The 24,910-nt window shown below is 39.3% G+C and overlaps 2 protein-coding genes across 8 annotated transcripts in view; one reads left to right on the forward strand and one right to left on the reverse strand.

Moving 5' to 3' along the window:
• EMID1 (EMI domain containing 1) overlaps positions 1-16,947 on the forward strand; it is a 168,040-nt gene extending 151,093 nt beyond the window's left edge. For 2 of the 5 annotated variants that reach the window (XM_089655436.1, XM_089655433.1), the window contains one exon: positions 15,644-16,947. In XM_089655436.1, the coding sequence (XP_089511562.1) occupies positions 15,644-15,916 (273 nt within the window). In that variant the 3' untranslated portion in view covers positions 15,917-16,947. Of the gene's footprint in view, positions 1-5,496; positions 5,588-15,643 lie in introns of all 5 variants that reach the window. The other 3 variants (XM_089655437.1, XM_089655434.1, XM_089655435.1) reach the window with 3 other exon arrangements.
• RHBDD3 (rhomboid domain containing 3) overlaps positions 16,792-24,910 on the reverse strand; it is a 29,662-nt gene continuing 21,543 nt past the window's right edge. For all 3 annotated transcript variants that reach the window (XM_089655441.1, XM_089655439.1, XM_089655440.1), the window contains exons 4-6: positions 23,996-24,155; positions 22,310-22,555; positions 16,792-17,360 (exon numbers count right to left, since the gene is read on the reverse strand). In XM_089655441.1, the coding sequence (XP_089511567.1) occupies positions 17,168-17,360; positions 22,310-22,555; positions 23,996-24,155 (599 nt within the window). In that variant the 3' untranslated portion in view covers positions 16,792-17,167. The remainder of the gene's footprint in view (positions 17,361-22,309; positions 22,556-23,995; positions 24,156-24,910) is intronic.

Genomic DNA, 24,910 nt, shown 5'->3' on the forward strand with positions numbered 1-24,910 from the left:
CTACTTGCAGAATTGAGTGATAATGATTCGTGGGGAAATTCGTCATTAGACACTTAAAACGATTCTGCGACTAAGCTCAGTGATGTGCGAACTTGGCGCTCTATTTCAATTTTCAGTGTTTTTGGTTTGATTACATTATTGAATTAAATGTATTATTATTATATTATTTTTTATGATTATTATATTATAATTTATGATTTTGTGTTTCAAACTTTATCATACCCGGGATGTTGACTAGATTCTTGTTCGGACAGATTTCAGTGAGTTATTCCTAAGAATTAAAGGCCTACAATAAAAAAAACAACACATTTCCATGCAAAAAAAGTACCACTTTGAGCACAGAAATACTGACATAATCAGACCACTAGGGAGGCTAAGGGAAACTCCAGGCAAACACCTAAATATATTTTTGACATACATACCTTTTAACTGTTGTACAGTGAGGAACAGAAGTATTTGAACACCCTGCGATTTTGCAAGTTCTCCCACTTAGAAATCATGGAGGGGTCTGAAATTCACATTGTAGGTGCATTCCCACTCTGAGAGACAGAATTAAAAAAAAAATTCAGGAAATCACATTGTATGATTTTTAAAGAATATATTTGTCTTGCACTGCTGAACATAAGTATTTGAACACCTAAGAAACAGCAAGAATTCTGGCTCTCAAAGACCTGTTACTGTGCCTTTAAAAAGTCCACCTCTACTCCACTCATTAATCTAACTTAGTAGCACCTGTCTGAGCTCTTTAAAGACACCTGTCCACCCCACAGTCAGTCAGACGCCAACTACTACCATGGGCAAGACAAAAGAGCTGTCAAAAGACACCAGAGACAAAATTGTGAACCTCCACAAGGCTGCAAAGGGCTACGGGGCAATTGCCAAGCAGCTTGGTGAAAATAGATCAACTGTTGGAGCAATTGTTAGAAAATGGAAGAGGTTAAAGACGACTGTCAGTCTCCCTCGGACTGGGGCTCCATGCAAGATGTCTCCTCGTGGGGTATCACTGATGATAAGAAAGGGGAGGAATCAGCCCAGAACTACAAGGGAGGAGCTGGTCAATGACATGAAGAGAGCTGGGACCACAGTTTCAAAGGTCACTGTCGGTAGAACACTACGCAGTCATGGTTTCAAATCATGCATTGCACGGAAGGTTCCCCTGCTCAAGTCATCACATGTCCAGGCTCATCTGAAGTTTGCCAATGACCATCTGGATGATCCAGAGGAGGCATGGGAGAAAGTCATGTGGTCAGATGAGCCCAAAGTAGAACTTTTTGGTCTAAACTTCACTCGTCGTGTTTGGAGGAAAAAGAAGAATGAGTTGCATCCCAAGAACACCATCCCTACTGTGAAGCATGGGGGTGGTAACATCATGCTTTGGGGTGCTTTCCTACAGGACAACTGCACTGTATTAAGGAGAGGACGAATGGGGCCATTTATTGTGAGATTTTGAGCAACAACCTCCTTTCCTCAGTCAGAGCATTGAAGATGGGTCGTGGCTGGGTCTTCCAACATGTCAACGACCCGAAGCACACAGCCAGGATAACCAAGGAGTAGCTCCGTAAGAAGCATATTAAGGTTCTTGAGTGGCCTAGCCAAACTCCACACCTAAATCCAATAGAACATCTTTGGAGGGAGCTGAAACTCCATGTTGCTCAGCGACAGCCCCGAAACCTGACAGATCTAGAGGAGATCTGTGTGGAGGAGTGGGCCAAAATCCCTGTTGCAGTGTGTGCAAACCTGGTCAAGAACTACAGGAAACATTTGACCTCTGTAATTGCAAACAAAGGCTTCTGTACCAAATATTAACCCTGATTTTCTCAGGTGTTCAAATACTTATGTTCAGCAGTGCAAGACAAATAAATTCTTTAAAAATCATAGCTGAGGTGATTGTAGCCGTATTAGTGAATTTACGACAGAAACTAGGGCTACTACAACAGTACTGCTTGGAATTTGAAGAAGGGGACATACCCCGAAAGCTTGTCCTCAAAATTGTATGTTAGTGCAAATAAAAAAAGTATCACAGACAGTACTCAATTGTTTCTGTTTAAAAATCATACAATGTGATTTCCTGAATTTTTTTTTGTAATTCTGTCTCTGAGTGGCAATGCACCTACAATGTGAATTTCAGTCCCCTCCATGATTTCTAAGTGGGAGAACTTGCAAAATCGCAGGGTGTTCAAATACTTCTGTTCCTCACTGTATGCAGTCTCTGCGCGTTAAGGCCCACCCGGCAAGATGCTGTATATATGCATACCGTTGGTGTGAAGAGGTTAAACATGGTCATCTTCATCCCATCATAGGAACTGCATGAGCTAATTGCAAGAATTCAAGCTGTCAGCTGCCAGAATACAAAATAACACTATTCAGAATGCCGGGTATCCAAAATAACATTGTTACTTTTTCTATATACTCTGTTTCATTTATCTACAAATCACAGGCAAAAGCTGTGATCAGCACATGATGTCAGTTAAAGCAGCCTGACAAGTTTTTCTTTTTTATAAAGAAATTTGTTCCTATTCAACCCCTTAGTAAGTTCTAGTTTATGCTAATCAGCAATAATTTATCTATTTTATTTATAACCATTATATATTGTTTTTGTTTTGTTCATTCATTTTCTTGTGTAATATTTTAAAAACTGCAAAATTGAAAAAAACCTTTATTTCATTAGCAAGTTAAGACCCAATCAGGGGCAGACTGACAACTCATGGGGCACCCGGGCAATAGGGGATCATGGGGCCCCTGTGTCCTTGCCCAAGCTCAAAAAAGCCTATGAAAAAGGTACCAGGGGCATCTCATGGGGCCCCCTACTGACCCCGGGCCCTCGGGCAGTGCCCGAATTTCCAAATGGTCAGTCCGGCCCTGGACCCAATTCACACCTGAGCGATTTGTAGCTTGAAAGGCCAAAGCTCCAAAATGCTTGAGAAGAAAAATATCAATTACTCTCAATGGAGAGGGTTCAGATCTCCACTCCAAGTCACCTGAAGATCAAACAAGTTCTGGAGCTTTTTTGTCGTCAAATTGGGCAGATTTGTCGTATTTTAATTCCATAGAAATGAGTGGAAATTCATAATTTGCATGTTTTTGTGCGTTTTTGCACATTTTGACTTGTGTTTTCAGAGTGTTTTTCTGTTCAAATGAAAAAATGTAAAAAATTAAATTAATGTTTAATAAAGAAAATAAATACACAAGTAACTAAAGTAATATTAAATAAATAAAATCAAATAAATAACTAATATATAATAAATAATAATTAACCCCTAACCTTAACCCCCGAACCCTAAAATAAATAATAATAATAAACACCCTAACAAAAATAAATAAGATAATAATAATAATAACAATAATAAAAACCGCCAATAAATAAATAATAAATAGGAAGACAATATATAAAATATTAACTCCTAACCTAAACCCTAACCTCAGCACCTAACCCCTAACTCTAACTCCCAACCCTAACAACTCTAAACATACCCCTAACATCTAAACTCTAACCCCTAACCCCAAATCTAACCTCAACCCCTAATCCTAACCCTAACACCTGACTTTGACCTTTTACCCTATCAAAAATAAATAAATAAATGAATAACAATAAAAAAAATTAAATAAAACCTGATGGAAAAGCAAAAAAAACTGAAGAACCCAGCAACAAGTGATGAAATAGATTATATTTTTTACTCTAATGGTTATTAAAAAAAATGCCAAAGCTCAAAAATGCTTAAAAACCAGGGTAGAAAAATGCAACGCTCAGGCATGAATGCAACGCTTTTCACAAGAATTATAATTTTGGTGTCATTCTTTTGAGTCAAATTATAGAATAAAATGTATACTATATTTTTTCTGTTGTAGCAATTAAAAAAAAGCACTGATCAAAGTAGAAAAATATATTTTTTGTTATGATTTTGTCTATGGATTGCAGAAAAAAAGTAATTTTTTTGCAGTAACACCGAAAAGCCTTGATTATCCTAAATAAACCCCACAATGCATGTATTACCTTGTTATCTTAAGTTATCTTAAGACAGTTCTTGGCAAATAAACAGACAGGTACCTGAAATGAAAAAAAATGTGCCCTGGTTCATGAGGGATATACAGGTGCGAGAGCTGGGTATTATTTGCAAAGTGAAATTGTTTACTTAACAGTACCTCATTCGCTTTGCAAAGTGAAAATTTACTTACCAAAGTAAATGCGCACTTCTCCTTTAGTAAATCAATTTCAATGTGTTTGACTTTCTTCTCTAATCAGACAATACAGTGTTTGCTTCCAAATAAAGGTAACCCCCCAAGGGCTTCCTAGGTAGTTCAATACAGCATTTTTTAAAGGTACCCTTTTATTAGATATGTCTTTATAGTCTTTCATGTGGTATCAGTGGTAAATGCATCGTGCTCTAGCATAGGTATAAATTGAACCTATGTATTAAGAAAATTCTTCATATACAGTGAAGGAAATAAGTATTTGATCCCCTGCTGATTTTGAATGAACATGCAAATCAGTGCATAATTTGTTAGACATGCATTTCTTTTGAATTTTTTGTTGCTATTCTGTCTCTCTGTGTTACAATACACCTACCATTCGATTTTTAGACTGATCATTTCTTTGTGAGTGGGCAAACATTCAAAATCAGCAGGAGATCAAATATTTATTTCCTTCACTGTACTAAATAAAGCAATGTAATGGTTATATATAGGGATTACTATGATCCTTACAGAGTCACATATATAGAATTGTATTGGATGGCGATGTATACTCAATTTTGTCTCTTAAGAGATGCTTCTATCTATAACTTCAGATATTTCAAGTTGTTTATTGCAACTGACACACAGACATATCTGGATTGTAACTGTGCCAACAGGCTAGTGTAACATTTTAGGTGGAGCCTTAGTCCTTTAGTCCTCCCTGTTGCTATTTGATAAGAAAGGATATATAAGCAGAGAAGAAGTTGGAAGGTTGAATACAGTGAGGGCGGACACTGTTCCCATATACGTTTATGCAACAATAAATATAATTTGGAGCTGTAACTCGTCTGCAGGTAATTATTCAAGTTTCCTTAAAAGAGGAACTTGAGAAGTATGTACAGTACAATCCTCCCTATACACTTTCTATGTGCTGCCCTCTAGTGGAATGTTTGTACACATCACATCATATATTAACCGTGTTTAGCTTTCATTATAATACACAATAGTCCTAGTCATTTGTGAAAGTTTACATATCTATGACACCTATAAAACATTGTTTGTGTTTTACATTCTGTGCCATCATATTATATTGCTTTTTTTATTTTGCTTTATCTTGATTTGTCATATTTTGGGAGTGCACCTGCCTTCTTTGTTTATGGGTTCTACAAGTTTCTTTTAAAAATCTTTTTTTTCCCATGCCTGTCCTATTCTTTTTGTATTTCCTCTTCTCCTTGGCTACAGCAGTCTGTCCTTTATTGCCACTCTCATATGCCAATCTCCATCACCTTTCTCTATTGTCCCATTGTGCTGTTTTCGGTCTGGCAGGTGGTCAGCTTAGCCTCCTTCCTCCAGCTTCAAGAGCAGCTGGAGCTGCTGGTTAAAAGGGTCACTCTGCTTGAGTACATTATGTGGCCAGGTAACAAAAGCCATGCACTGCTCCTTCCTGTCAGTATGCCTGCAACAACCCCCTACCCACCTTTGTTATCCTTGGGCTGTAAATGTAGCTTGTTCCAACAGTGAACGCAAATCGTATGCTGAGTAGGAAAACATGAAAAGTACTACTAGATATTCATATTTATTTTTCAGTATTCTTTATTTTTGTACAGTTGGAATGAAGGACTTTGGCGAGCTGGAAAGGGAAACATCCCCAAGCTTCCAACTTGTATCTATAAAAATAGCATTCATGAAAACTTTGTTGAAGCTCATTTATGGCAAATAGTCCGATACAATTGTATAGGATACGTAGTCCTTATTGGCAACAGCCTTAGAATTTTATAATGCAGCAGGTCTTTATATAAGAAGCTTAAGATCCTGCAGAGAGTCTTTCATAAGTGGCGTTAAAGGAGATGAGAGAACCACATGTGATGCCCAAGCCTATGGTTGGGGCAAATTTTTCAAAATATATTTCTGCTTTAAGCTGATTAAATTACTGTACAAATTATATTTCTTGGAAGCACCAACTATACATTCATTTTTAGCAACAGGGAATATTATGATGAAATAGGTCATTTGGACATGGATGGAATACCACTTACTGGTATTGCAATAACATCACGTTGTGTGTTTAATTATTTTACCATGTAGCTAACATTACAGCCCTTGTGATGTGATGGAATAGATCAAGTGTGCATGCTGCCTGCTTATTTGTGGTGCATGTGTTGCAAGTGTGCACGAGGCCTGTGTGAAGACAAGTGCACGTTATAAGAATCCACAGTCTGGGGAATTAAAACCTCTTACAGACAAACCTATGGCTTCAGTAGTAAAAACAGTCCCTTAGGGCAATACTCTCATAAGTGGAGAAAGAGAATGGAGGAAAATCAAGGACAGATTACTTATAATAGCTTTGAAGAAAATACAGATAATTTGTTTTCATTCTCTATGAATGTGATCTGTTCCTGTTGTTCTGTTTGCTAATTTTATTGTTAGTTGTTGTGGTAGTTTGTCTTTTGCAATCTATACATTTCTCAATCTGTCCAAGCATCTTTATTAGCATCTCCCTATCATATATTTATTCATTTATGATTTTTCTATGTTTGTATTATTTTTGTCATGTCCACTTATGAAAATACGGCCCTTTGTGTTGTCTTTCTATTGCTGGTGCTATTTTTGTTTGCGCTTGATTTTTTATGATGGTTTATACCAGCGGTGTCAAACAGACGGCCCTCCAGCCGTTGCGAAACTACAAGTCCCATCATGCCTCTACCTTTGGGAGTCATGCTTGTAACTGTCAATCTTGCAATGCCTCATGGAACTTGTAGTTTGGCAACAGCTGGAGGGCCACCAGTTTGACGTCTGTGGTTTATACTAAAGGATTAATAAGCTGTTCATGTTAGCCATATCATTTATACAAGTGGTCACTCTAATGTAGGCCATACATGGTTCGAATTCCGAACGATTTTTTGTCCGAAAATCGGAAACGTTGTTCGCTCAGTAATCCGATGGTGCCATCATTGATTCATGATGTCATGTCATAAAGTTCACCCCATATAACATGCGAAACGTTCGTACGATTAGACCATCACTGAGTCAAAAATCGGTTGTTTTTCATGAATTTTCCAACATGTCCGATCACCAAAAAAGGGGAGGAACCACGAAAATCGTCCGGTGCCATGGACCCACTAACAGAGCAAAAATCGGCCGATTATTCTTAGGTCCGATTTTCGGATGAAAAATCGGTCAAATTTCAACCCATGTATGACCGGCCTAAAAACTGTAAATACACACTGGGGGAGATTTACTAAAACTGGTGCAGCTGTGCATAGTAATCAATCAGCTTCTAACTTCAGCTTGTTCAATTAAGCTTTGACCACAAGACCTGGAAACTGATTGGTGTCTATGCACAGCGGCACCAGAATCTGTTTTAATAAATCTTCCCCACTGTATTACTAAATAAAAAATACAGTCATGGCCAAAAATAATGGCACCACTGCATTTCTGTCAGATAATGCACCATTTCGCCCAGACAATTGTTGCAATTACAAATGTTTAGGCATTCTCATGTTTCTTTTATTTGTATTGGTATGACACAAAAACGTGGAGAAACAAAAAGCCAAATCTGACACTTTCTACACAAAACACCAAATATGGAACGGACAAAATTATTGGCACCCTCAATTTAATATTCAGTAGCACACCCCTTGGAAAAACAAATAACAAATCAATCGATTCCTGTAACCATCAATGAGTTTCTTGCACCTCTCTACTGAAATTTTGGACCACTCTTCTTTTTTCTCCAACTGCTCCAGGTCTCTCATATTGGAAGGGTTCGTTTTCTCAGCTGCTGTTTTGAGATCTCTTTACAGGTGCTCTATAGGATTGAGATCTGGACCCATTGTTGGCCAGTTCAGTACTCCTTATCGCTTTGTCTGAAACCATTTCTGGGTGCTTTTTGACGTGTGCTTTGGGTCAATGTAAGACCCATGACCTCTGGCTGAGACCTTGCTTTCTGACACTGGACCCTACATTGCACCCCAGAATTCTTTGCTAGTGATCAGATTTCATAATGCTATGTACACGGTCAAGACATCCAGTGCCTGAAGCAACCCCAAAACATCAGTGAACCTCCACCACGTTGGCTGTAGGGACTGTATTCTGTTCTTTAACCACTTCAAATACGGACACTTTTACCCCCTTCCTGTCCAGGCCAATTTTCAGCGCTATCACACTTTGAATGACAATTGCGCGATCATGCAACACTGTACCCATATGAATTTTTTAGCATTTTTTTGAGACAGATAAAACTTTATTTTGGTGGTATTTATTCACCACTGGGATTTTTGTTTTTTTGCTATATAAATGAAAAAGTCCAAACATTTTGAAAAAAAAGTGTTTTCTTATAAAATTTTGCAAATAAATAATATTTCATCATAAATCTTGGCCAAAATTTATTCAGTTATCTTTTTAGTAAAATTAAATAACCCAAATTAGTTTATAACCAAAAATTATAATTTAAAAAAAAAAGTTTTTACATTTTTATTTTATTTTTTTTATATTATTATTTTTTTTTTACATACTGTCACCCTAGCAGTACAGTGTCACCATGGTGACACTGTACTACTTGTGGGGGGTGATGAAATTTTTTTATTTATTTATTTACACTGATTGCTTTTACACCCATAAAGGCTGTAAAAGCAATAATTTCTCCTCTCTGGCTGCATTCTTGCAGCCACTGAGAAATACTGTGTGAGCTGTGATTGGTCACAGCTGTTGTCACATGGTACAAGGCTGTTGTGAATAGCCTTGTACCATGTGACCTCTGTGATCATTCACAGATTTCACACGTAATAAGCAATGATGTCAGAAGTGACATCTTGCTTACTACTCTGCATGTGATCACTGATTGGCCAATCAGTGATCACATGGTAGGGACCTCGCACAGAGGTCCCGTACAACGATTGGTGTTCCACTGTGTCCGGAGGAGAGATTAGCTACAGTGCCATGGGGTGTACACTTCTTGACAATTTTGCACACAGTACACAAAGGAACATTAAGATCTCTGGACTTGTAACCTTGAGATTGACCATGCTTTTCCACAATTTTTGTTCTCAAATCCTCAGAGAATTATTTGCTGCTCTTTCTCTTCTCCATGCTCCATGTGGCACACAGAGAAACACAACAGAAAGGTTGAGTCAATTTTTCACCATTTGACTGTTGCAGATGTGATATTCTATATTGTCAGCACTTGTTAATTTAATACAGGTGAGTTTTATTACAAATTACAGGAGGATCACAAACTTGGAATGCAATTATTTCTTACAATTTTTAGAAGCTGGCAATAATTTTGTCCAGTCCATTTTTGGAGGTGTGCATGGAATGTGTCAGATTTGGCTTTTTGCTTCTCCACTTTTTTTGTGTCATACCAATACAAACAAAAGAAATAAACACGAGAATGCCTAAACATTTGTAATTTCAACAATTTTCTGGGCAAAGTGGTACATTATCTGACAGAAATGCAGGGGTGCCAATATTTTTGGCCATGACTGTATATACAGTATGTTTTATATATATATATATATATATATATATATATATATATATATATATCACACACAATGGATATAAAAAGTCTACACACCCCTGTTAAAATGTCAGGTTTCTGTGATGTGAAAAAATTGGACAAAGGCAAATCATTTCTGAACTTTTTCTATTTTAACCACTTGGCAACTGCGCTATAGCCAAATGACGGGTACAGCACGGTTGTCCAGTTCTGGGAGGGCGTCATATGATGTCCTCCCAGAACGCGCCCTCCCACGCACCCCCAGCAGCGCGCACCCGGTGATCTCCGTGATCGTTGTGTCACAGCTGCCTTTTACCACGTAAGCAGCTGTGTCCAATGATACAGCAGATCACTGGGTAAATGCAATTGCCAGTTATTGGCTGCACTCACAGCATGAGGAAAGTACTGCCGATAACCGGCAATTGTCAGAAAACAGATCGGCACTGATGACACTGTTCAACAGGTAAAAAGTTTTGGGCATAAAATTAGCTAATCTTACATAATTTTGGGGTGCTGAAAATGAAAATGACCCTAAAAAATGTTGATTGGCTCTAGTTTCCATGATATATTCACCCATCTAATGACGTAAGCCATTCAAAATTATGATGCAACTACAGCTGCATATTGCGCAATTGATACTGGTGACCAATAGAAAATTGCATGTATACTGAGATGATGCAATATTAGCCTTTAATTGCATCACTTCACTGCATAAAAGCTGCAGTATCTGTAGCTGATTGTAGTTCGACAGCGTCTTTACATTTTGTTTTATGCTTATATAGGCTACTCAGTAATGCCTCGAACTTGTGTGAATAAAGCAGATAATTTCTGCTATATCTGCGGTGAAATAACTTTTATCTCACAAAAAAGGAGGATAACAGGAATGATTAAGAAAGCCTACAACTTGTATTTTGGCTGCAAGATAGGAGACCAGGACAAGAGCTGGGCACCACATATATGCTGCAATTCTTGTGGGACGGCACTGGAGCAATGGTTGAATGGAAAAAAGGCATCTATGCCTTTCGCTGTGCCAATGATTTGGAGAGAGCCAACAGATCATGTTAGTAATTGTTACTTTTGTATGGTGCCTCCAATTGTAAAAGGGCTAAATAAGAAGAAAAAGTTATCTGTGCACCAAATATCCAAATATTCCATCGGCAATACGTCCAGTTCCTCATGGAGAGGGGCTACCAATTCCTAAAGCACCAGAATCCTTCGTGGTTGAGTCAAGTGAGGAAGAACCTGAAGCGTGTAGTCACGTGCAGTTGTAAGAGATAGCCCTTTCCTCAAATACAAGAGAAAAGCCAAGAGAAGCAAAACCGACACAAACTGAAGACAAAACTAGTGAGAATCCTAAGTATTAAAATGATTCAACTTAGCTTATGGCTATAATTTTTCTTGGTAATCCTATGCAATATATTATGCCATTTAGGCTTTGTTATGTAGTCAATATCACTTGCTTTATATTTGTGGAAAGACATCTATCTATATAATTATTGTGCATTATGTAGTCATTACGCCTATAGTAGAAAACTTTCCGTTTACAGAAAAACTAGAGCCAATTGACAAATTTCATTGTTATATTTGAACTCAGAATGTGAAATTCATTAAGAAATGGATCCTTTTGTTTCCAAAACTGGCAAAAAATAAAAATTTGTTGAACAGTGTGATCAGTGCCCACCAGTGCCACCCATCAGTGATGCATATCAGTGCCGCCTATCAGTTGCCATCAGTGCTGCCTATCAGTGCAGCATCATCAATGCACATCAGTGAAAGTGAAAAATTAACTGTTTGCAAAATTTTATAATAGAAACAAAAAAAGTTTTTTTTCAAATTTGTTTCACTTTTTTTGTTGATGGCAACCAGTGGCGATTAAATATCACCAAATGAAAGCTCTATTTGTGTGTAAAAAAATTATAAAAATTTCATATGGGTGCAGTGTTTCATGACCGTGCAATTGTCATTCAAAGTGCGACAACAAAAAGTGAAAAATTAACTGTTTGCAAAATTTTATAATAGAAACAAAAAAAGTTTTTTTTCAAATTTGTTTCACTTTTTTTGTTGATGGCAACCAGTGGCGATTAAATATCACCAAATGAAAGCTCTATTTGTGTGTAAAAAAATTATAAAAATTTCATATGGGTGCAGTGTTTCATGACCGTGCAATTGTCATTCAAAGTGCGACAACACTGAAAGCTGATAATTGGCCTGGGCAGGAAGGGGGTACAAATGCCCAATAGGCAAGTGGTTAATGTGACCTATAAACTGTACAACTCAATTGACAAACAAACTAAAATCTTTTAGGGGAGTGGAGTAAACATAAAAATCTAAAATAATGTGGTTGCATAAGTGTGCACACCCTCTTATAACTGGGGATGTAGTGGTGTTCAGAATTAAGCAATCACATTCCAAATCATGTTAAATAGGAGTCAGTACACACCTGCCATCATTTAACCGCTTCATGTCTGTCCTATAGCAGAAATACTGCTACAGGGTGGCATGGGTGCGCAAAATCACGTATATATACGTGATTTTGAATTTCCGGGTAGGGGGCGCATGCGAGCTGTATTGGTGTCACTGGGGATGTCAGTGACACCAAGTCAGTTCCCCCCAGTGTCAGAATGTCCGCCGCAGTCCCGCTATAAGTTGCTGATTGCCACCATTACTAGTAAAACAATTGTCGGTCTTTTTTTTTATAGCGAAAAAAATAAAAACCGCACGGGCAATCAAATGCCATTAAAAGAAAGCACAATTTGTGGGAACAAAACGGCGTAAATTTAATCTGGGTGCAGCATTACATGACCGCGCAATTGTCAGTTAAAGTAACATAGCGCCGTAGTGCAAAAAATGGCCTGGTCAGGAAGGGCGGTAAATCCTCAGGAAGGCAAGTGGTTAAAGTGCCTCTGATTAACCCCAAATAAAGTTCAGCTGTTCTAGTAGGTCTTTCCTGACATTTTCTTAGTCGCATCCTACAGCAAAAGCCATGGTCCGCAAATAGCTTCCAACGCATCAGAGGGAACTCATTGTTAAAAGGTATCAGTCAGGAGAAGGGTACAAAATAATTTCCAAGGCATCAGACATACTATGAAACACAGTGAAGACAATCATCATCAAGTGGAGAAAATATGGCACAACAGTGACATTACCAAGAACTGGACGTCCCTCCAAAATTGATGAAAAGACGAGAAGAAAACTGGTCTGGGAGGCTGCCAAGAGGCCTACAGCAACATTAAAGGAGCTGCAGGAATATCTGGAAAGTACTGGCTGTGTGGTACATGTGACAACAATCTCCAGTATTCTTCATATGTCATGGCTATTGGGTAGAGTGGACGGAAGCCTTTTCTTACAAAGAAAAACATCCAAGCCCGGATATATTTTGCAAAAACACATCTGAAGTCTCCCAAAAGCATGTGGGAAAATGTGTTTTGGTCTGATGAAACCAAGGTTGAACTTTTTGGCCATAATTCCAAAAGATATGTTTGGCGTAAAAACAACACTGCACATCATCAAAAGAACACCATACCCACAGTGATGCATGGTGGTGGCAGCATCATGCTTTGGGGCTGTTTTTCTTCAGCTGGAACTGGGGCCTTAGTCAAGGTAGAGGGAATTATGAACAGTTCCAAATACCAGTCAATATTGGCACAAAACCTTCAGGCTTCTGCTAGAAAGCTGAACATGAAGAGGAACTTCATCTTTCAGCATGACAACAACCCAAAGCATACATCCAAATCAACAAAGGAATGGCTTCGCCAGAAGATTAAAGTTTTGGAATGGCCCAGCCGAAGCCCAGAGCTGAATCCAATCAAAATCTGTGGGGTGATCTGAAGAGGGCTGTACACAGGAGATGTCCTCGCAATCTGACAGATTTGGAGTGTTTTTGCAAGGAAGAGTCAATGCCATGCTGATAGACTCATACCCAAAAAAGACTGAGTGCTGTAATAAAATCAAAAGGTGCTTCAACAAAATATTAGTTTAACGGTGTGCACACTTATGCAACCACATTATTTTAGTTTTTTATTTTTACTTCCCTCCACCTAAAAGATTTCAGTTTGTTGTTCAACTGAGTTGTACAGTTTATAGATTACATTAACTGCCTCCTGCCCGCCATATAAGGAAATGACGGATGGGCGTTGGTTCTCTCGTTCTGGGAGGACATCATATGATGTCCTTCCAGCCTAACCAGGGGTGCGCACCATGGCAATCGGTGGTGCGCTGTGTCCCTGGGACACAGCAGATCACCGATCAGCGGAAAGAGCTGATGACGTTGGCTGTCATGTGATTAGCTGTGTCCAATCACAGCTGATCGCCTGTAAATAAAGAAATGCCAGTTATCGGCATTCCTCTCCTCACGAACTGTCATGCTGACAGCTTGTGAGGAGAGGAGAGACGGTAATCGGCATTACTCAGAAGGGACATGTACACTGATCATCAGGGCACTGATCAGTGTAGCCCCAGTAGTGCCACCTGTCAGTGTCCATCAATGCCACCTGCCAGTGCCCATCAGTGCCACATCAATGCCACATATCAGTGCCCATCTGAGCTGCCTTTCAGTACCGCCTATCAGTGCTGCCAATCAGTGCCAGTCAGTTCCGTTTATCAGTGCCCATCAGTGCCGCCTATCAGTGCCAGTCAGTGCTGCCTATCAGTGCCATATGAGTTCTGCCTTTCAGTGCCACCTACCAGTGCCTCCTCATCAGTGCCCATCAGTGTAGCCTCATTAGAGCACACCAGAGAAGGAGAAAAATTACTTATTTACAACATTTTATAACCGAAACTAAGAAAAAAACATTTGTTCCCAAAAATTTTCAGTTGTTTTTGGTTTGTTTAGCAAGAAATAAAAAACCCAGAGCTGATTAAATACCACCAAAAGAAAGCTCTATCTGTCTCAAAAAAATGATAAAAATTTAATATGGGTACAGTGTTGCATGACCGCGCACTTGTCAATCAAAGTGCAACAGCACTGAAAGCTGAAAATTGGCCTGGGAAGGAAGGGGGTGAAAGTGCCAGGTAGGCAAGTGGTTAAAGGTGGAAAAAGTTCTAACATGATTTATCCGTCTCATTTTTTTACATCACAGAAACCTGACATTTTTAACAGGGGTGTGTAGACTGTATGTGTGTGTATGTATGTGTATGTATGTATGTATGTATATATATATATATATATATATATATATATATAATGTGAGCTAATAGATGTTGACACTTTGACTCTACTTAAAAGCTACTTGACAGTTTATATATATTAGTGCAATAGGGGGGGATTTACTAAAACTACCGCACACAGAATCTGGTACAGCTGTGCATGATAACCAAAATTGTTCCAGGTTTTATTGTCAAAGCTTAACTGAACAAACTGAAGCTGGGAGCTGATTGGTTACTATGCACAGTTGCACCAGATTCTATGTGCACCTGTTTTAGTAAATCCTCCCTTAATGGCTTTTAGGTAGATGATGGTCAACCAGTGGTCTGAGTTTACTACCTTGCCATCAAGGGCAGCCTTCATGGCTCAATTTTTATGAACGTGGACTCAACAAATTAAGGCTGACCTTTTCACTTCCTTTAAGACGCTGATTTCTGATTTGAGAAAAAATTACTTCGGAGCCAGCTTTGTGATGAATTGTCTAAATTAATTTTCATCACTGATGCCACACTGCTGCTGATGCTGCCATATAGTTCAATGAAACCAAAGGTACCAGAACCCCAGCACTGGCAGTTCACATCTACAGTATAAATTATTGTTTGGATTTCTGTGAAAGGTCCAAATAGTAAGCATAGTAAATAAGACTGTAGTATGTGACTCCTCAGAGGGGCCCATTGCTGGATTAGATAGTGAACTGTACTATGATGGAAGCTGAAACTATCACAACAGAAAAGGAAAGTAATCATATCAAAAGAACAGGAGAATGTTATATAACTAGTCATAATTGTCACCCCCCTTTTATTTATTCCTGCTTGTGCTTGCTTTCAATATAGAGACAGATGGAGGCTCTGGGACAGAACCATCACCAACAAGTACCAGTGGATTTTATCGGGGACGGCGTAATGGACCATCAGCTTACAGAATTCTGCAATCTCAGAATGATGAGGAGGAAGATGACATCTTTTGATGGTTATTTTACTGCTGCCACTGTTAACCTAACAAGGCTTATGTACCCACCATGGATCTTATTTGTGCCTTATAGTCATACTTCTAAGAGTAAAAGACAGGCACACAGAGTTTTGGCTTCCAGCAAGCAGTCTTCATGAAAACTCTTCTCAGGCCTGAACCTTAGGATCTTACTGCATGAATACATTTAAGCAAACCACATAGGTGGTTTTTGTATGTTATTCTGTGCACAGCAGGACATGTATATAAAGTATGTTCATTCAACGTATATTACTTTCCCTATAATATTTATGGTGGCTGGAAATTCAGCAACATATCATCAGCACACAGCTGTATAAAAAGAAGGCTTGATTTTTTTTTTTTTTACTTTAAACATGTTGCATTTGTATTTACTGAAGACGATTTAATGCTGGACCTAGAGCCTGCAATGGTGCAACTGAAGCCTTTGTTGTAAATAGAAAGGAAAGATTGTATTATTGTTCACATCCAAACAATGTTGTCTTTTCTATGTATTGTTTAATATCTTTCAGCTACATTATTAATATCTGATGAAAAGATCAAAGTAAGGCATTTGCATACTGAACATAGACTGAAGATCCCATTTACTGCAGATCATGATCTAGTGCTCAATGGACTGGGCCAGTTGTGCCAGCTTTTGGTTACTAAATCAGTCACTGGAAGTGGCCTTCAAAGTAGTTTTATGGTGTGTATATATATATTCTTGTTGCAGCGCATTGATCATGCTTTGAACTGCACATGGTTCTTCTCCATGGTGACTGCCCCTTACTATGTATGACTGTAGTCCGCAAGGCATGAGACAGCTTTCAGATTACATGGTGCATTTGCATTAATTATTTTATGCATATTAGGAAGCAGTCACCATAGATATTATAGGTGATCATGATGTGATGATTGCAAATCTAGAAATGTGCTGTTGCATGTGTGCATACATAACCCAAGGTACTACATTGTTATAATTAATACTACACAAAATACATGAGAAGAAAGCTTTGAATTGGTTTGTAATGGTTTATAATATAGGAAAGTGCATTTTTTTCATTATTTTTTGTACACATATTGTATCATTATTTGATATCCATGATGGGCAAAACACTTTGTACAAATAAAACATTTTTATTGAGCTCCAGTGAGAGAAAAACTCACATAACAAGATAGCTGTGATTCTATGCAAGAAAGAAGTATTAACGCCTTTGTGTGTCCTTTGAATACCCTAGGTTGAATCTTTTTTTCAAAAAATGATCGCTGACTATAGTTCTGTGAAGATGATTATATAAGTGTTCTGACTGCGGTGGTAATCATCTTTCTATAAACCAGTCACAGCATTTTAAAAAAGTCTTTTAGAGACTTGTCAAAAATATCTAGTTCATATATCATAGGTTTAATTGCCGTGTGTCAGATGAGGTTTGCAGTCCACTGCCAGTCTGTCTTTCAGTGTTCACTGCAATGTCTTCACCAACCTGTCCTTCTACAAGAAGGGACACTGCACCTTCTACCTTCCCTGTTGCTGCTAATGCAACAACTGCAGGTCCTGTGGGAAATCCCATGCGTTCTAGTTGCTGAAGCCTAGAAAATCAGCACAAAATAGTTAGATATTATAATAAAAATAATGAAAACTGCTGCCACTAAACATATACTTGATCTGTAAAAACTCACTGGAATGGGAAATTACCTTGTCTTCCATTTGATCTATTTTCAATCTTATGCATAAGGACAGCTTGCAAGCAATCTTTAAGAGCCCAATACAAGTACAAAATGACAGCATTGAAATGTCCAAAAATGGCAAGACTAAAAGAAAATTCAGTGGGATTGATTTACGAACTGCAACTAGGCTCTAATTAAATTAATTTTCATTTGTCAAGAGAATGTTTTCTTTAGCTTTGTGAATGTGGTGAAAATTTACTCTGCCAAAAATATACAATCGCATGCAAGGAGAAAAAAGAAAAAGAAAAGTATTTTTGCTTGAATATGATTGATTGATGGAAGTCAGAAGAGCTTCATCTTATTCACTAAGCTAAGGGGAAATTCCCTTGCAAAGTGAAAATTCCCTAACAAAGTAAAGTATATTTGCCTTCAGTAAATCAACTGCAATGACCATGGAGTACCCTAAAGTGGTTCTAAAGATAGAATTTTTTTACCTAATGCATGCCCTCCATTAAAGTAAAAAAACATTTTGCCACTTGCTGTGCCCCCCCTCCAAATATTTTCCTGAGTCCTGAATCGATCAAGTGCTGTGCCAAGCTTCAGTTCTTCTCCCCGCTGTCACAAGCTCGGCTGAGAGCAGTGGTAACCACTGGCTCCTGCGCTGTCAGTCACATCCAGAGAGCATGGGGTGGGGCTGAGCCACGCTGCTGCACAATGGATGCACACAGCCTGGCCCGGGATCGAGCCCACATGTCTTCCCCTAGAGCAAATGCTTGCTATGGGGGCAGACACAGAACAGGAGCCAGGATAACCAGCAGGGACCCCAGAAGAGGATGTTCAGGACTGCTCTGTGCAATACCACTGCACAGAGCAGGTGAGTATAACATGTTTGTTATTTTAACAAAAAAAATTGCCTTTAAAAACTTTTTAAAGACAGTCAGACACAGGAGATCGTTCATGAACATCTTAGCCCAGCACTAGACTGTATGTATGACCCAACTGCCCTCAGGCATCTCCATTTACCATCAAATCCTTAAACATGTGACTGCTCATGTTAATCTATGGAGTAGACTAGGTGAGGCTTGCTGCAGCCACCACTGGCACCATGTGAACGGAGGGAAACCAAAGACTGGACAAGGTTCTATTTCAGGCCAGAATAGAAGACTGTCATCTAATGTCTATAGGCACTTTTAGAAAACCAAAACCAATCTTTGTTTTTCCCTGATAAGTCTGTGGTGGAGACATCAGCAGTGCGCTTCCACTGCCCTACTCCACAGGCTACACAAACTGTTGCAAGATTCAACAGTTCATGTTTAGGGACTTGCTGGAAGATAGAGATGCTCGAAAAGAGTTGTGGTATGCTGTATGTCTGACTGACTTTTTTTCTTTATCAGCTGCATCTCTAACACATAATTGTCAGAACAGAGAATTCAGTGGATTTTCCAAAAGCCCACTTAGTGTTCCCTAAACTTGTGGGATACGGAGTCATATAGCAATGAAAAGCAACTCCTGGGACTCAACTGCATCAGAGTGTACGGAGTCATAAAGCAATGAAAAGCAACTCCTGGGACTCAACTGCATCATGGGATAAAACCGGTCATACTCTAATAGATTTTCAAACGAACGTTCGTATGAATCTTCAAGCAAAATTTCTCATCAGTACATTCAATGACATTACAAATGTCATTTGAAAGTAAAAGAAAAAAAAATGTAATTTATGCTCCTTCAAATTTTCCCATCACTGTTGTTGAAAACGAATGTTGATTTGACCCCACTAAAAAATAGAAAAGCTAAAGAACATTCTTAAAATGAAAAAATTCAAATGAAAGTCTACATGTGTATGTTCACCTTTAGCCTTTTACTTACACAATATAGTGCAAACAGCTACAAAAATACACAGCCCCAGGAGTTATTTCATTGCTGAATGATATACAGTCATGGCCATAAATATTGGCACCCCTACATTTCTGTCAGATAATGCACTACTTTGCCCAGAAAATTGTTGCATTTACAAAAGTTTAGGTATTCTCACATTTTTTTCTTTTGTTTGTATTGGTATGACACAAAAAAGTGGAGAAACAAAAAGCCAAATCTGACACATTCCATGCAACACCCCAAAAATGGACTGGACAAAAGTACTGGCACCTTCTCAAAATTGTGAAAAATAACTGCATTCCAAGTTTGTGATGCTCCTGTAATTTGTAATAAAACTCACCTGTATCAATTAACAGGTGCTGAAAATATAGAAATCACACCGGCAACCAGTTAAAATGGTGAAAACATGGCTCAACCTTTCTGTTGTGTGTCTGTCTGCCACATGGAGCATGAAGAAGAGAAAGAGCAGCATAGAATTGTCTGAGGATTTGAGAACAAAAATTGTGGAAAAGCATTGGCAAGCTCAAGGTTACAAGTCCATCTCCAGAGATCTTAATGTTCCTGTGTCCACTGTGCGCAACACTGTCAAGAAGTTTACAGCCCATGGCACTGTAGCTAATTTCCCTGGACGTGGACAAAAGAGAAAAATTGATCAATGATTGCAACAAAGGATTGTTCAAACGGTGGCTAAAGAACCTTGGTCAACTTCCAGACAAATTCAAGCTGACCTTCAGTCAAGGGTACAGCTGTGTCAGCTTGCACTATACGTCGCCATCTGAATGAAAAGGGACATTATGGTAGGAGACCTAGGAGGACCCCACTGCTGACACAGAAACATAAAAAAGGCAGACTGGAATTTGCCAAAACTTACCCGAGGAAGCCAAAATCCTTTTGGGAGAATGTGCTGTAGACAGATGAAACAACATTACAGCTTTTTGGTAAAGCCCATCATTCTAATGTTTTCAGAAAAAGCAACGAGGCCTTTAAAGAAAAGAATACAGTCCCTACAGTAACAAATGGTGGAGGTTCACTGATGTTTTGGGGTTGCTTTGCTGCTGCAAGCACTGGATGTTTTGACCGTGTACATGGAATTATGAAATCTGAAGACTATCAAAGAATTCTGGGGTGCAATGTAGGGCCCAGTGTCAGAAAGTAGGGTCTCCGTCAGAGGTCATGGGTCTTACTGCAGGACAATGACCCAAAGCACACGTCAAAAAGCACCCAGAAATGGTTTCAGACAAAGCGCTGGAGAATACTGAACTGGCCAGCAGAGTCCAGATCTCAATTCCATAGAGCACCTGTGCAGAGATCTCAAAACAGAAGTTGGAAAAAAGGAGCCCTTCCAATCTGAGAGACCTGGAGCAGTTGGCAAAAGAAGAGTGGTCCAAAATTCCAGTGATAGCGAGGTGTAAGAAACTCATTGATGATTACAGTAAGCGATTGATTTCAGTTATTTTTTCTAAGGGGTGTGCTACCAAATATTAAATCGAGGGTGCCAATAATTTTGTCCAGTTCATTTTTGAGGTTTTGCGTGGAAAGTGTCAGATTTGGCTTTTTTTTCTCCACTTTTTTGTGTTACACCAATACAAACAAAAGAAATAACATGAGAATGTCAAAACATTTGTAATTGCAACAATTTTCTTTTACAATGGATTTTATTATAGAATAGACAGCATCAGGGAAACAGTCATAAACAAGAGAACTGACCAATAGAAATAAAACTTACAAGTTTTCTGATGAATGGTACAATAAATGCACTGAAGTATAGACATGGAAATAAACTGAGTACACAGGTGCAGTATATGAATAGACAAACTAAAGCAAAATAATTTGCAAAAATGGCAGACAATTAGAGACCAAGGAATTAGTAAACAAAGATCAAAGATTATCATAAAATACGCATACAGAAGGCAGGAGAAATGGAACACGGAGCCTCACTGGATGCACATTGGTACTTCACACCCAGGACTCCCAGTGGAGTCCAACAGGTAGATATACTATTGCTGGTATGGTTCTTATGAATTACAATCAGCGCAAATACCATGAAAACAAGCGGAACAGAGAAGAGAAAGGGAGGAACGAAGAAAGAAAATACAAAAGATAAAGAATAAAGAAAGTGCATTATCTGACAGAAATGCAGGTGTGCCAATATTTTTGGCCATGACTGTAGTCTGATTGCATATCCCAAGATAACTGCTGAGTTGTTACTCAGTAAGTGTGCTAATGAAATAGGTTAAAGGACTGTAAAAAGAGAATCTTGTACTGAATTATAAGACAGAACTATAGAATAAATAATTCAGTAAGTACAAGTTTGCAATAAAAAAGGGGAGGCTGGTATGAGATAGCTGCTATTGTGGGACCATATAAATTACACTCATCATTTTCTTAAAGTGGTATTAAACACAAAAGCAAACATTTATTATATTGCAGCTTACGAATTCTTAGATGTGATGGCTGTATTAATTTTCTTTTTTTAGGCTTTCTTTCCTTTATTTTCACCTGACGATATGGCAAGTAAGTCTGTTATTTTTGAACAGAACAAGCTGTCCTGCAGTTTAGACTGATAAGACAAATCATTGACCGCAGACATGGGTACTTACAATGGTCAGATTTTATTTATTTTTGTAAAATCTTTATCCCAAAAGAATAAAAACTGTTGCTGCAACTGCTTGTGTAACTGCAATGTGAGCTGTAGTTTGGCTTCAATTTGTTAGTGTATCTAACTCTGCTAGTACATCTAACACTCCCATCCCCCAGACTGACAATACTGATGTCCAGTGTTACCCCTGTGCTCATTCATCCAGAGTTGAGGCTCTCTAATACAGGAGGTGTTTTACTGGCCAGAGGGGAAAAAAAGACTAAAAAAGGAAAACTGATGCAGCCACCATATCTAGTGATTGGTAAGCTGCAACATTTTTGGTTTTCAGGTAAATATCACTTTAACTATGAGTCATGTTATAGTATATTAAAAGGGAGGCATAATACAAGCAATTTACCTAAGTGCTGACACACTGGATTTGTTCAAGGTTAGTTCATGTCTCTGTGTTTCCTGTTGCTCATATTCCCTTAAAGATGCCAGAATGCCAGCTTCCAACATCGCCTCTTCCAGTGTCTCATCACGTCCAAACCAAACAGAAGTGTCTTGGATATGGCCATGGGATGCAGTCTGTGCAGCCATCCCATCCAATGACATATCAGTAAACAGGTTTGGCCCCTGTACATTTGTATAAGAGAATGGAAGTCTAATAAAGAAAAAAGATGTTCCTTTAAAGTGACATAGAAATTTTCAAGATACATGCCTTACAGCAGGCCCGGACTGGCCATAGGGCATACCGAGCATTTGCCTGGTAGGCTGGGGCCGCGCATTCTAGAGGGAGCGGCCTGTGGATGACCGGGCCGCACAGCGGGAGGTAAGTGGTGACCGCGGTCTGGACAGGGTTAACACAGACCGCAGCCGCCGCTCGCCTCCCGCTATGTGGCCATGCCTACAGGGTACACACCTCCCAGGCTGCCTGCTGGAAATACACTGCACTAACCACGGCGGGATCTCACCTAACCATGAGGGCTGCACAGGGGAGGAAGGTGAGTGCAGTGCAGCCACACATCCTGCTCTGTAGCAGCAGTGTGTGTGTGTGGGGGATTAGGCTGTCTCTTTGCTGGACTGGGCAGTCTCCTTGCTATATGGAGCTGTCTCTATGATGAATGGGGCTCTCTCTTTCCTATCTGCATCTGTCTCTTTCCTGGACTGGGATGTCTCTTTGCTGGATTAGGCTGTCACTTTGCTGGATTGGGCCGTCTCTTTGCTATATGGAGCTGTCTCTTTGCTGGATTGGGGCGATCTCATTGCTATATGGGCTGTCTCTGCCCTGGACTGGGCTGTCTCTTTGCTATATGGAGCTGTCTCTTTGCTGGATTAGGCCATCTCCTTGCTATATAGAGCGGTCTCTTTGATGGATGGGGCTGTCTCTATGCTGGATTGGGCTCTGTTTGCTTGACTGGGATGTCTCTTTGCTTGATTGACATGTCTCTTTGCTATATGGAGCTGTCTCTTTGCTATCTGGGAATGTCTCTTTGCTAGATTGGGTTGTCTCTATGCTTTGTGGGTATGTCTCTCTGCTGGATTGGGATCTCTTTGCTGGATTGGGATGTCTCCTTCCTGAATGGGAATGTCTCTTTTCTAGATGCGGATTTCTCTTTGCTGGATGATGTCTCTTTGCTGAAGATATGGAGATGTCTCTTTGCTAAAGGTAGAACTGTGCAGGGGAGGCAGAGAGTAAAAGGGGGCACTATGATTAGAGAGAAAAGGGGGGCATAACTGCAAGGGGCACGGTGATGGGGGGAGGGCTGTGAATCTGTGATTGCTAAGGGCACTGCACTGTAATGTAATGGGGACTGCACTATAAAAGGGCACTGTAATCAAAACAGTGCCCCTTTACAGTGCAGTCCTCTTTTATATCACAGTGCCCCTTTACAACACATTGCAGAGGACCCAGACACCGTGAACATCCCGTCACCAACTGCACCCATGAACGACCACCCACCATCCCATTCCACCCCCCTGGTCCCTTGGCTGCTCAGTTTAAAATACCCGGGCCTATTTTATGTCCCAGTCCGGGCCTGCCTTACAGTTAAACTCAGCAAAATCATTAAAATCATTTACTGTATATGCTGTTCTCACATACCTGTCATGTGCTCCATAATTTGCAATGTACAGCCCAGATCCTTCCTGCCGAGAGGGTATAAACCGAGCTACAGGAAGAGTTCCAAAGCAAATGAATATTCTATCTAGTGACCGTATTCTGGTTTCCGACAGCTCCAGGTAGCGGAGTAATCCATTGCGGACTGTGGTTTTATTGTAAGGATCTAACTTTTCAGTCATCTTTAAACAGCAATTTCTCTCTATATATGTGTTTTAAGCAGGAAGGAGCTGAACTGGAGGGAATTGCCCTTCTGGGGTGCTGTGTTAAATGAATGGACTGCCAACACACCAGAATGAACAAAAAAAAAAAAATCAGCATGTAGCTCTGTTTTCTGATGCAGCATACCACAACACATGGTAGTGTGTCGTCAAGCTCTGTAACATGTGAATCAGAGGTACATTAGATTAGTGCCATTGGGCTGAATCTCAACAGTAAAGTGTTAATGGGTTGTCACCTGTCACATCATCATGCAAAAAATATAATCTTTAGGACCAATTCACACCTTTCCAGTGGGATGCTGGAATGAGCATATTAAAGCAAGCGTTACCACAACACAGGTTAACATATGTTAAATGTGTTGCAGTGCTTTATCTTGTTCACAATAACACCCCAACACATGTACGTTGTGGTGTTTTGCAATGCATGGTAACTACATGTGTTGTGGTGCACTGCAATGGAAGAAATGGTGCGTGTCTGAATTTTTTGTCCATTTTCGTGCACTGCCAGCCCATTTAAATGAATGGGCTGTTTTAACTCAATGCACTTTACATTATGGCAAAACTTAATGCAACGCGTCCAAATTGAGAAGTATGAATTGGACCAATACATTTTTAATGGCATAGGAAAGGACTAGAACCACGTGTCAAGCTTTACTAAAATTTGGAGCAGTTATAGAGA

The sequence above is a fragment of the Staurois parvus genome, unplaced genomic scaffold (genome assembly GCF_062004578.1).
Source record: "Staurois parvus isolate SC_StPar_1 unplaced genomic scaffold, SC_StPar_1.0 ptg000840l, whole genome shotgun sequence".
Lineage (NCBI taxonomy): Eukaryota > Metazoa > Chordata > Amphibia > Anura > Ranidae > Staurois > Staurois parvus.